Source organism: Falco peregrinus, chromosome 1 (genome assembly GCF_023634155.1).
Source record: "Falco peregrinus isolate bFalPer1 chromosome 1, bFalPer1.pri, whole genome shotgun sequence".
Lineage (NCBI taxonomy): Eukaryota > Metazoa > Chordata > Aves > Falconiformes > Falconidae > Falco > Falco peregrinus.
Window position 1 is genome coordinate 113,193,135 of NC_073721.1, and position 12,986 is coordinate 113,206,120.

The following is a 12,986-nucleotide window of genomic DNA, read 5'->3' on the forward strand; positions in this document are numbered from 1 at the left end:
ATATTAATGCAGTCTTCTGTCACTCCACGTTAGAAAAAAACAGTAACAAACTTTTAGGGATATGGTAGAGTACAAACACCTTCTATATTAAATACTGTGGTTTCTATACTTAGAAGCAGAGAAGAAAATTTTGGAGCTTGGTATTACTGGTAATTCTATTAACTAGAAGTGTTCCTTTCTGGGCTATTCTTTCACAGTTACGCAAAGACTAATTGCTGTATACTCATCCATTAACTTTTTCCCATTAGATTATACCTGAGATTAGAAAGATGGGAAATGCCATTTAGCGCAGGTTAGCATCTGAAAGGGATAATATTTAAAAAAAAAAAAAGTTTCATTATTTTGTACAAAGTGATGCTAAACTGAAAGGAAACACAGTGTACCCACAACTTCGCTTTAAGCCTTCCAGTGGGGGGTTCTGATGAGTGTTTACAGTGCAGTACACCTAAAGCCATATAACGCAGGTAAAAATGATATCAACTTAAAGCTGCATTAGTTCAAGACAGCTTTCAATATCTATGTCTAAGCTTTCAATAGTCCCCCAAAACCATTTTTCACCAAAGGATAAGTATAAACTGAAGTTTGTATTTAGAATTTTTTAACAACAAAATACTTGAAGAAATAAAGTGGTAATGGTAACAGTGGAGGTCTTACAGATTTCAAAGAATTCCCCACAAGACAAACATACTTTTGTTATGACAACAGCAGATTGATAAAAAAGGGGAAAAAGATGACTGTCACCAACAACCTCTTTTATACTATGGTATGAACAAGACTGACTGGCATTAGCTGTTACTACTGCCAATGAAGGAATTTGCATGTATTATGCCAGGCTGACCTGCTAATATACATGTTCTATTTTTAATAATTGCTGTAGTATTTTATACACTAAACTAGAATTCTGCCATCTGACTAGACATCCTTCCCTCACCCAAACTGCACCAGCAGCCTGAGAAGGAACTTTACTTTTAAGGAAAAACACCTGCAAACCCAAAACCAATTCACTATATTTTAATCAGCCAACATACTTAGCTCAAGCAATTAAGAAATAAGATGGGATATATGTCTACTTTTCATTTCTCTTTCTACAAACAATGGTTCTCCCTGAAAGTCCACTTCCTAACACAACCAATGTAAATCAGATGTAGGAGAACTCTTCAATATTTAAAAGCAATTTATCTTTCTAACAGGTTTCTTATTTCCCCATCAGTCTCACCACCACCAAGCAGGCAATTGCTGTGACCAAGGTAATGTTTTTATTTATCCTGTTTCCACCTGAATGGCTATAAAATGACCGAATTATTTATTAAATAATACCAGAGCACTTGATTTTCATCTGGGCCACAGCACCTATCATATCAAGTCCAACTACAAAAAATTATATTCCCACAACAAAACTGGTACAATGCTACTAGCTATAACTATTAGTTACTAGTAACTGTGCACCTACACAGGTGCATTAAAAAGAAACATGGTGGAGGTAAGACATAAAGGAAACAAAAGTCCGAGTACCACAAGACAGGGTTAGATTAACTTCTAAAGCCTATATCCTTTGGGAAAACGCAGCTGACTCAGGCAGTTCCAGCAAACAGTTATTACAAAAAGGCTAGAAAAGCTGTCAAAATAAGAAAATATATACTTGTTTCAAAAGAGGTAAGTTTGAATAGACAGAGTTTGAAATATGCATTAGTAATATACTTATTTTGCTGACAGCTTTGCTTAATGTGGAAGCAAATGACCACACTGCAAGGGGAGTGCGGTAATACATTACTGATCCTTTTGGTTTCAAATGTTAGCATCACACTTCCTCCTTCAGGCACGCACAAAATAAGGCTGTACTATACTGATACTTTAAGTTCTGTTCTTCAGTCACACACTACTAGATGTAATGCAAGTCCTTCCTGTCAAACAATAGAAAACACGCTTTTATCGACTGTTAAAGAGGCAACCCCCATCTCTGGCCCCTGTAATCTGACTTCATAAAAATCACAGAATGGTTTGGGTTGGAAAGGACCTTAAAGATCTTCTTAGTTCCACCCCCCTGCCACAGGCAAGGACATTTTCCACTAGACCAGGTTGCTCACAGCCCCATCCAGCCTGGCCTTGAACACATCCAGGGATGGGGCATCCACAGCTGCTCTGGGCAACCTGTTCCAGCATCTCACCACCCCCACAGTGAAGAATTTCTTTTGTACCTGTATGTATGTATACAGTATGATGAGTTCACCCATCCTGACACCATAAACAATCTACAGGTTACTCTGTGGCAGAAATTTCAGACCAAAGGCTTTTTAAAATCTGACCAATCACCAAATGATCAGTAAGATCTTCATCAACTAGCTCAAGAAGCTATTGCTTGTAAACTACCATTCATACAATAAGACTATATTATTATGAAAAGCAATTCAGAATACTGCATGAAACTCTGGAAGTTTATCCAGAGCGAGTTTCATCAGGAGAGAGAATGATGCTTATTCTAAGTCAAAGACAACAAGATAGGCATGGAATGAAAGAAGCCACTAGAGAAAAAGGAAGCTAAAAATAACAAGTGAGGACTGGAACAATAAACAAAAGGGTAAGAGTTGTTCTAGATTAGTGTGCAAAGAAAAAAACCACTTGCTAGCATTTCTTTGATATTTTTCTAAAGAGCCATCAATCCTTCCATTAATATACATGCATCATCACAATTCCTCTACGTTCTTATGGAACTTCAAATCCGAGAATTACTTATGTACCACTAATGCCTCCTCTCATCCATATACCTTATTACTTTCACTCCAGTATATCTCCAAAAACACACTGTAATAAATAATACATAAGCAATCAGCTCATAGTGTATTTTTTCTCTCCAGGTAGGGCCAAAGAATAGGACTATTCAACAGGGCTCTTGTACACTAATAAATTATTTATGTACCAAAGTTTCAATGACCTTATCTCAAATGTTACCAGAATGAAAATAATAGGACTCTAAACTTTTCATTTGTAATAAACTGGAGAAATAACACTAGCGTATTATCAAGCTATATCTCTGGTTGGCCAGATTGCTATCTACCTGCTCCTGCCTACATGGAGAGATGAAACAACTCATTAAACAACAGGTTATATTTTGGTTATGTAACGATCAATTCAACAAACCTGATCTGCAACTAGTATTTTTCCATCCCCAAATAAGAAATCAGAAGTTGACTGTGAATGAGTTAAAGGTGTAAGAGAGTTAAAAAATCAAACAAAACCATAAAAGTAATTTAAACCCTAGATCAGCTATTAGTCACTCTGCTTTAAAGTTATTACTGCCTGTGTAAATATTAAAAGGAAGGTATAATACTCCATACTACTATTTGCTTAAGTAATAAATTGGACATTCATGAATCCGCAGGTAAAGAAGAGGGGGCAGGCTGTGAAAACTGAGAGGCTACAAACTGTACATTTTTTGTGTTTTATAGAACTCCTTTAAGAACTGATTTACAAAATGTTTTTTCCTATACTAAATCAAAATTGACGTGCAATTCAAGTAATAAATAGAAGTTAAGCATGTTTTGTCTTAGAGGACAAACTGACATTAAGACAACTTCATTCTTCAAAGACTGCATACAAAGTATTAAAAGAATGTATTTCCTTATCACAGAACACTTGTGGCTGGAAGGGACCTCTGGAGGCCATCTTATCTAACAACCCTGTTCAGGCAGGGTCACCTACAGCAGATTAATTGGGACCATGTCCAAATATCTGCAAGAACTAAGATTTCATCTATGGACTCCATTATTTGTAAATATACTTTCTATAGTATCAGTCTTCTAGCTCACTGAAAGTAAAATCAAGAAAGATTTGGCTACAGTAATACTGCATGTCAGTCTGCAGCAGTTTTTCAGCTAACACGTTCTTTGAGTAGACTAACTCAGCTAGGAATCAGATCTTGCAAGTTCTGCAGACATTAGAAGGTAAAATATCATATTAATCCATTAGATACAAAAAATGAAACACTGTTCTGTTCATAAGTATTGCCAGGTATGCTACAGGACTTGAAGATACATTTGCAACAAACCAGTTTGTGACTGCTGAGTCAGAATCCCTGATTGAAACATGTCCTCTCTTTTGGTGTGGAAAACTAAGTACAAAGAGAAAACACAACTGCTACTCAAGAGGCAATGCACACTGTTTTCAGAATAATCTGAGAAGTAGTGTTGTCATAGCAGTACATCTGTAAATTCCCTTTAACCTCTTGCTGTATTCCCTTCACCTTTATTTCAGTAGAAACAAAAACTGAAGTCCTAGTATGATGTCTTATAACCATGCAAACGCTTTATGTCCCATAGACCACACACAATAACACACTTCCATAAACTGGCCTTGGTGTCAGTTGGCTTCTCTGTAAATATAGTACTAGAAATGCTTCAGTAATTCAGAAGAAAAAAACCAAGAGACTGAAAGAGGTCTTTAACCTGCTGGGTTTAAAAAAGAACAAATACATTTAATTGATAGAACTGATCACATGAGATAGAAAATGAGAACTAACTTTGATGTTACAACGGGCTATGTTATCTAGTAATATACACAAATGCACAGACTTTAAATAGTGGAACCAATTTAAGTTTCACTATTTTGGGTCTTCCCTGTGTGCTCTATTTAATAGGTTCTCAGACCTTTATATTCCTATTTGTACAATGATGACTATGTCAAATGACTGTGGTGCCCCTCTCCCATGCCTCACAAAGGCATGGGAAAAGGCATGAAAATACTAGCTATTGCTACCTGTTTCTTCACACATACACCATCTAGTGTCTAATACAGTACTTCAGAAAAATATCTGCAAAATGCAAATCTATAATCTAATATCATTGTTTGAAATGTAAAAATAGACTTTAAAAATAAACTTTCATGTCAGCAATATTCAATTGCTATGTAACATACTTTCAACTTGACTATACGTTTAATGTAAAAGTAGTTGTGTACAAAAGAAACTTTATAGTAGCTCAAGCTTTGGATGCTTATTATTACTAAAGACACTGGCTAAAGGCACAATTCTTCATTTTTAAAATTAATGTATCGGATTATAATTTTTTCAAGGTAGATAAAGAAAGCAAAGATTCAGTCAAGGTGACAATGGTAATTAGGTGCTCCCAATTAAATGCAGCACATGCAATATTTTAACATTAGCATTACAATGTATGTTAATATTGAAAATCTCCATTAATTACTAGAGGTATTAAAGTTATGTATATGACTATCTGCTTTAAAGTCTGTTAACATGGAAGATAAAGATCATGAATAAATCTGTGTCAGCACCTTCTATGGTTTAAGTTCCTTTCTACCACCTCTTCATACACGTATGCTACTATTAACATCTTCTTTTTCTTTCCTCCACACCCTTCTCTTCCCTTTTTTGGGGGACTGACTACTTGTTTGAGGGCTTACTGGGAGTATGACTAAGGACAGAATTCAAGTCAATTCAGACTTGCACTCTCACAAGTTACAGGTTGCAGAATGCTGCTCATCAGTATGAATACAGAACAAACCATACCTTGAAAACTGTTAATGCACTGTAATACCTGAACACTCCAGATTACTCTTGTAAAGTACATTTACAAAGCTATAAGAAAATCAATTACAGTGTACTGTATTTGTACAGTACAGTAGTTCTTGTTATAAGATTTAAAACTTGTGAAATTTAATTTTCAAATTACTGAAACTCAAAGCAATACAAGTGCTTAAAAAACACGTTTGATTAAACATATTAAGAAATTCCCTCAAAACAAACTTGTAAAATGTTAACCTTTTGGCTTCCACGGAATTATTTCACCCTATAAACAAAACCAGACAAAAGCAGATTTTTTGTCACCAAATTGAATGGAAGCAGATCAAGTACCACACAGAAATTAACATCTAAGTACAGTAAGAATAATGTTTTACTTAAAAGATGACATTAAGATACTATTACCTCCAGCAAGGATTTTCTCTTCCAGATCACTCATTTGTTTCCTGTATGCTTTTAAAGCAGCTTCCTTAAATGAAGGTCGTATTCTTTTTTTCTTTGGCATTTCAGCAAGCATCTCTGGGACATTCTGATTTTCATCTTCCCTTACTTCTATGTCAGCAGCTATGTCACCTTCAACCTCCAATATCGCTTCACTGACCACACCATCAAACTGTGCGTCATATTGCTCCTCTGGTAGTATTGCATACGGAGTTTCATACGAAGGCTGCCCCAGTTCGTATTCTTGGACCTGCTCACTAGTTTCACTACTATTAGTTCTGTTTTCTAGTTTAGCAAGTACTTGTTCCATTACTTCTACATAGTCTGTTTCATTCTCACCAGGTGGTTCAATTAAGTCTTCCTCATAGTCCACTTTGTAGCAATAAGGCTCGGCGTAAACATCAGAATCAAGTGTTGTACTGGATTCATTTGCAGTAGACTGAGATAAAGTTCTAAACCTTCCCATGAAAGATGATCCACTGTCTTCATACCCACTTAAACTTTGGGTACTTTTATTCCAGACCACTTCCAAAGCTGACTTAGCACGCTGAAGTGTAGATCCAAATTTAGGAAAGCTGAAAGTCTTATCAGAAAGATCTATGCTTAATCGGCTATGCCATGACTTAGGGGCTGTTTCTTCTGAGTCATCACTCGGTAGTTCACTCTGACTTCGGTACATCATAGGCAATCGGTTTTGATTCTGATAAGGGGAAATAGAATTTGTTTCCTGATAATCATCATATTGACCAGTCCACTGACTTTGTGATTCGCTATCAAGGCCTGGACATGATGGAGAAGTACCGTCAAGGGTAAAATCATAGCTTTCAGTATCATACTGGAGGTCAGAACTCTGGCACTTTCCAAAATCTGATGTCTGTTGATCTGAAGGGCTGCTCATATCATACACAAAAACTTCCTGTGTCGATGAGTCCAGGCCCAGATCTGCCCCTTGTTGCAACCGATTCCAGTCTTTCCAGGAAGAAAGATCATGTAAAGAAAGCTGAGAATCACCATAGTGGCTTCTGTCTCCAGATGCACATATTATTCCATTGCTTACTCCACTATCAACAGTTTCTATGTTCTCCACTTTATTTTGCTGTGGATACTGTTGCATATCTTGGACAAAAGTCTGTTCCTGGGAACTGCCATACCAGTTTGTAGAATCATCTTGCCTTCGCTGCCAAAGTTCTCGATCAGAGGAAGACAAGAGTGAACTGCCATTTGTTCTGCTAAAATACTGGTTTTCTGAAAAATCCTCAGAGTAAGACTGACACAATTTTGAGAAATCTGACTCGGAACGGCTAAGTTTTGGTGTTGCAAAATCATTCTGTAAATGCCATAGAGGAGTCATGTCTGAATAATAGGTCTTTGATTGCTTTTCCATGTTGTCAAATTCCGGTGACTGATTCCCGTAATTTCTAATGTTTGAACAGGTGCTATTGTCAGCAGTTTTATTAAGGTCTTTAGTATCTGGGGACTCAATACTCCCCTTTGTAGTGCTTGTTTTTATTTGAAGTGCTGATTTAGATATCTTTGCATAACTGTTCTTATTTATGTCCGATTCCAAGTCTTTATCACTGTCAGGTGACTCCCAGTCGTGCATTTTAGTTTTTGTCTCCACAGTTAAAAGCTTCATATCCATACTCTCGTATGTCTGAGAGGAAGGTAGTCCTCTTTCTTTTTTTTCTTTCATTTCATGGGAAAATATATCTGTAGAAATTCCAATGCCAGTTCCCTTAAGTTTATATGACTTTTTTAAAAGTAAGTCTCTCTGTTGTGATGACTCAAAGTAAACAAGAATAGGTCGTGGCTTTGCATTTGGACAGTCTCTTTGTTGCCCCAGTCTTTGGGCAAACTCAATTTTAATAGTGCTTTCTGCCTCTGAGAACCCCATTTTATCTATCAATATTTTGTAAACTATGCTTTCAGTTCTTTCAAGCCTCTCTTCTGGCACATTTAGAAACCTAAGACTTGCTTTGTTTCCTGGGTGGCCTATCTGCTTAATGTAGTCATGTATGTCCCGAGTTTCTCTTCGGGACTGTACAAATCCAGTTCGCAATTGTTCAATTTCATTTTGTACAACTTCTACACTACTAGAAATTTCATCAATTGATTGTTTCAGAGCATTAACATGCCCTCTTAATTCAGAGAGTTCTGTTTCAATCTGACTTATACCCTGAAGCTCTTTAAAGATCATTTCCATAACATCATGGGTTTGACTAATACAACCTGTCGAACTAAAACCAGGTTCAAGAGTATTTGATTTCTGGTGACGGCCAGTTCTGTCTAGAGATTTACTTCTTAAGCCCCATGTTTTCTTCCATGTACTTAGTTCTGAGTCTGATGAGACACATTCTTGGCTCTTCTTCCATTTCCTTAGTTTTCTTAAAGCTCCCAGCTTCAGGGTGTGTAAAGTGCGTTCTCCATCTGAGCTTCCATCAGATGGTGCAAGGCTGCTTAAGCTTTTTCTGTTGCGTCTCACAGGCATCGTGTGTGATAAGTATTCGTTTTTCTTGCTATTACTTTTTACCTCACTTAATGACTCAGAATATGAACTATCATTAGAAGACAGATCTGGAACTATATCTTCATTATTACTGTTTGTTACCAAAATATGCTTTTGCAGTCCATTGGCTATGGCAACTCTGTAACTGAAAGTTGGAGAAAGTGAAAATTCTCTATTACTTTCCTCTTCTTCAGTTGATAAGTTGCGAGCAGAGGGACACTTGGCAATTTTTTTAACAGTGCTTTTTAAAGTATTTGAAAATTTTGGATTCTTTGTTTGTCCAATCTGAGTTAAGTCTTGTTCCTTTTTGCTCTGACAACTCTCTTTCCTCTTTGTACTATTTCCCGATTTCTTTGTGAACATTCCTTTGCAAATCTTGTATATGTAAGATGAGGTCAGGCTCTTTAAGAAGGCAGAAACCATGGGTTGTAGTTTATATTAAGCCGTTTCCATAAAACGCAATCTTTGATCCAAACAAGTATTTGTATCTCCAAAAGGGTCATCAGTAAATATCTCGTCAACAGATACTGTAGACATATAAGCTACTGGTAGCATTTGACAGAAAAAAATAAAAAAAAAATAAAAAAAATAAATCACACATCTGCTTGTCCGAAACCAAATCCTGAAGGTGTTTTGTATGTCTTGAAAAATCTCACTCTGCTGCACATGGTTTCTTGAAGTGTCTAAAAAGGAGGGAATGACATTACAATGGCTGCCAAACAAACTTATCATTCAATAATACTCATTTTGTTTTAACTGGGTTACAATGGAATCACAGAGGAGTTAAGTATTTATTTATACTTTCCCCATAAATTGTCTGAACAGAATTTTCAATTAACAATTAAAGCTAAAAGCTGTTATAGGCAAATATTTTCAACATAAATGAATAAGCTATACTTATTTACAGGCTTCTTTGTCCGGTTTAATTGTCTGACTTTAATTGAGATATTTGGTATTAATGCTGTCTGCTTTCTTTCGGAGTAACAACATTTCAATGTAGATCCATATAATATACAGCAGTGGTAAAAAAAACCCAGGGGAACAAGGTGTTACTAGCTAGTAAAATAGAAGTAGAAAGGTCTCTCTTGGTTCAACTTTTGGAGCAAGGCAGGATTCTGTGCAACAAATAAGTACTGCATTCACGAAGTACTGTTCTATATTGAGACTGAATTATACATATGACTATGATTTGAGAAATAGATGCTTTCATTATATAGTAGACTTTAACACGTGTTATGGTAAGCCAGGACTTGAAGTGGGCGTACCTTCTTGGTTTCTCTTCTTTAAAAAGAAGGAAAAAAAAAAAACCAAACCAACCCAGAAAATCATAATGACAATTGATGGAACATTCTCATCCAGGTTACAAAATTTTACATCATTCTGGTCACAGAAAAAACACTCTACACAAAATGAGAGAAAGAGGGAGAAACAAATATGATTTACAAGTCTCAGGACAAAAACCGGTGCCATTACAATGGGAAAGCAATTTGATCTAAAATACAGAAGAGTGAGAAAAGATTTCATGAGTCATCTGGAAGCTTCTATACCGTAAAACAAAAGTTTGTACTCCATAAAAATGTAGTCAATGCATTTTAAAAATATGAAAGTATTTTTTTTGTACAGCATATCATTCACCTTTCTGTCTCATAGCCGCAGAATAAAACCAAGACAAATAGCTCAGAAAAATCCAACAAAGTAGCAGCTCTTAAAATGGCCATTTCAGTTTCTAAACCAGCTAAAAATTCTTTGGCAGCATAAGAAGTTTGTTTAGATACAGGATATATGAAGGGTTAAAATTTGCTCTGTGTGTCTTAAGAGGAGTAAAGGATATGAACTGTCCTTGTCTGAAAACAGTATGGCACTGTGTGAAACATAATGTTCCACTCACACACCTCAAGATCTGCTCTTTTTGTTACAGAGTTTGTCTTCACTGACCTTACTATTATACTCATGTTATGGTCAATAATAAACACTAACTACTGATTTATACTGCAGCAGCAAAATTCAGTATGTTGAAGAGAGGCCAACAAAAGCTGGTAAACCCCTGGTTGGTTACTGTTACTTAGAACAGAGAATATAAATGGGACTTACTTCTTTCCTAGTGTTAACAAAATTGAGATGCAGCCCAAGAGCGAGCAGAACAAGAATAGACAACATACTTCATCCTTCCCAAAGTTGCTGCCTGTTATTTTATAAAAGGTGAAATACTGTGGAACACGAGTCACATTTTCAACACAGATACATCAACATAGCTCATGACTTGTTTTTCTTCCAGGCTTATGTCTGAAATCAGAGTATTAAGAGTGAATTAAGAGCAAGCAATGTTTGGAAGAATGCTCAACAAGACTGCATGCAATTTTCAAGGCATGCAAATGGCATTTCTCAGACTATTACAAAGCTTTCACTAGACCCAAGGCTGCCTTGCATCCACATATTAGAAGAAGGTGGAACCATCCTGGGGCACTTTTCAATATCAAAGGGATGTTTCTAGATGTAGAAACACTTGTTAACCATTCAGCCCTTAACACTGAGTGTTTATTGAACCATTTATTGAACAAGAAGTTGAAGTGTGACTGCCTGCCTCCTCTGCCCACACAACCACAGCTTTTTAAGTGCCCTCTTATATAAACTTCACTCAGATGACTCAGGCATTCTTCTCTTTGAAAAGACTTCAAACCAACAATGTATAAACAAGCTAGAAGGTTTATTTACTGGCTCAGCCTACAAAATATCAAGAAATAATGAAGTTATAATTGGAACCTGGAACATTTCCATTAATTTTAAATAAGATTTAATTCTTCTCTGTAGAAGAATCTTGATTTCATAGCCAGCCATATATATGTTTTATCCAGTGCCTAACCTATGCCTTTTATCAGAGGTAACTATAAGTATTATAAATAGCTGCAAATTCAGCACTCAATTTATGTAAACTCACTTTCTGACAACGCCACAGTAAATGAAAAGTTGTACAGAGATCTGCTAAATGGAGCAGATTTATGTTCTCTCATGCGAGTTCCAGTCCATCTCAGCTGTATTAGTCATGTGATCTGTTCATCAGTTTACAGCCTACCATTGCTCTGTCAAATACTCATTTTTGAAAATTGTATATCTCTACACATGGAATCAAGTTGGAGTCACTACAGGTCTCGTCCATTTCTTTTTGCAAAGATTTGCATAGGGTTGTTCTTACCATTTTAAATCAGTGTAGGTTAAAACTCCAGGAAATAAGGAACAGTCTTTTGAGAAGCACATAGGACTAAGTCACTTATTTGAATGAGCTGGGAGTTGTCATTCAGTGATTTAACCAGGTCTCCCAGTAAACCACCATGACCTCATTTTTTATTTTCACTTTGCTTGTTTATCGATCTAAATCAATTTATATGATAAAGTTGAAGACAAATAAGTTAACCCATTCTAAGCACAAGGAATCAAGCTGAAATGTTACAGCAGTAAAATATAGACTACGCTAGATGGTTATAGAGCAGGAAACTGGAAACTTATGGATTGTGAGATTAGAAATAAAAGAAATTGGTTCCTTCTGTAAAGAAAGGACACAATGACACCTCCTTCAACATTTTACCCATAGAAAATCTGAATATAGACTTCTGTCAATCAGCTTGACAGTGAACAGTCAATTTGGACTGATTTCAAGAAAAATGTTGATAACAAAGCATTGTCAAAATAAAACTTGTCAGTTGGAAGCATCGTGCACAAAGGATCTTATTCCCAAGCCTAAAACTAATGTGTCAGGTAGAAGGCGCTTAGAGTGGGCAGGTTTAAGAATGATAGCTTTAAGTAACGCAAGCAGTATATTTTAGTTACATGTCTGAATACTAGACCCTCATAGATTCCAATTTTTTTTTTCATTTTATCAAATCCAGCCCTCTATTTTTACAAAGAAATAAAAATTGAATCATTTTAAAATTAATAATTCCAGTATTTAAAAATAATAGCTGGATCACTGCTGACCTTCTGTTCAGATCCCAGTAAATGAAGCCATAGAATAGCAGCCCTCGCCATTAGAGCTGTCCCCTCAAAAAAGCAAGAAATAGGCAGAACCACAGCCTTGTTTAACCTCCACACTTAATCAACTACAAAGGCCCTGTGTGTATTGGAAGGGGACAGGGAAGGTGATGACACTGAAGTGCAGTCTCCTTCTATAAAAAGAATATACGACAGTTTGTGTTCACGACACCAAGACAGTAGGGGAAAACAAAACAAAACCAAAGTCTTTTTCTGCAGCAATAATGCTCTACATTACTACCAAAGTAGTCACTACTGCCTTATAGGCAGCAACATCTATCTGTGATATGGAGAATGCGTCACAGAAATGAATCAATCGCACATGACATACAAAATATAAACAATCCACCCTGCAGCAGCAGAAACTGAGGCTGAGAGGTTCTCTTACCATCAGGAACATAAAGAATCACTAACAAAATAACTAGAACTTGGATCTACAGGTTTCTCAAGTATGATCTTTTATTAGACTTATGATTGCCTGGGAAT

General features: G+C 36.2%; 2 protein-coding genes across 3 annotated transcripts in view; both read right to left on the reverse strand.

The window, feature by feature from the left end:
* UNC13C (unc-13 homolog C) overlaps window positions 1–8,945 on the reverse strand; it is a 178,401-nt gene extending 169,456 nt beyond the window's left edge. For both annotated transcript variants that reach the window (XM_027792581.2, XM_027792579.2), the window contains exon 1: window positions 5,936–8,945. In XM_027792581.2, coding sequence (XP_027648382.1) covers window positions 5,936–8,900 — 2,965 coding nt within the window. In that variant the 5' untranslated portion in view covers window positions 8,901–8,945. The remainder of the gene's footprint in view (window positions 1–5,935) is intronic.
* A 113-nt stretch (window positions 8,946–9,058) lies between these two features.
* Window positions 9,059–12,986, reverse strand: part of LOC129785739 (protein unc-13 homolog A-like) — a 60,156-nt gene continuing 56,228 nt past the window's right edge. The window contains exon 8 of the mRNA XM_055819495.1: window positions 9,059–9,160. Within this exon, the coding sequence (XP_055675470.1) occupies window positions 9,071–9,160 (90 nt within the window). The 3' untranslated portion in view covers window positions 9,059–9,070. The remainder of the gene's footprint in view (window positions 9,161–12,986) is intronic.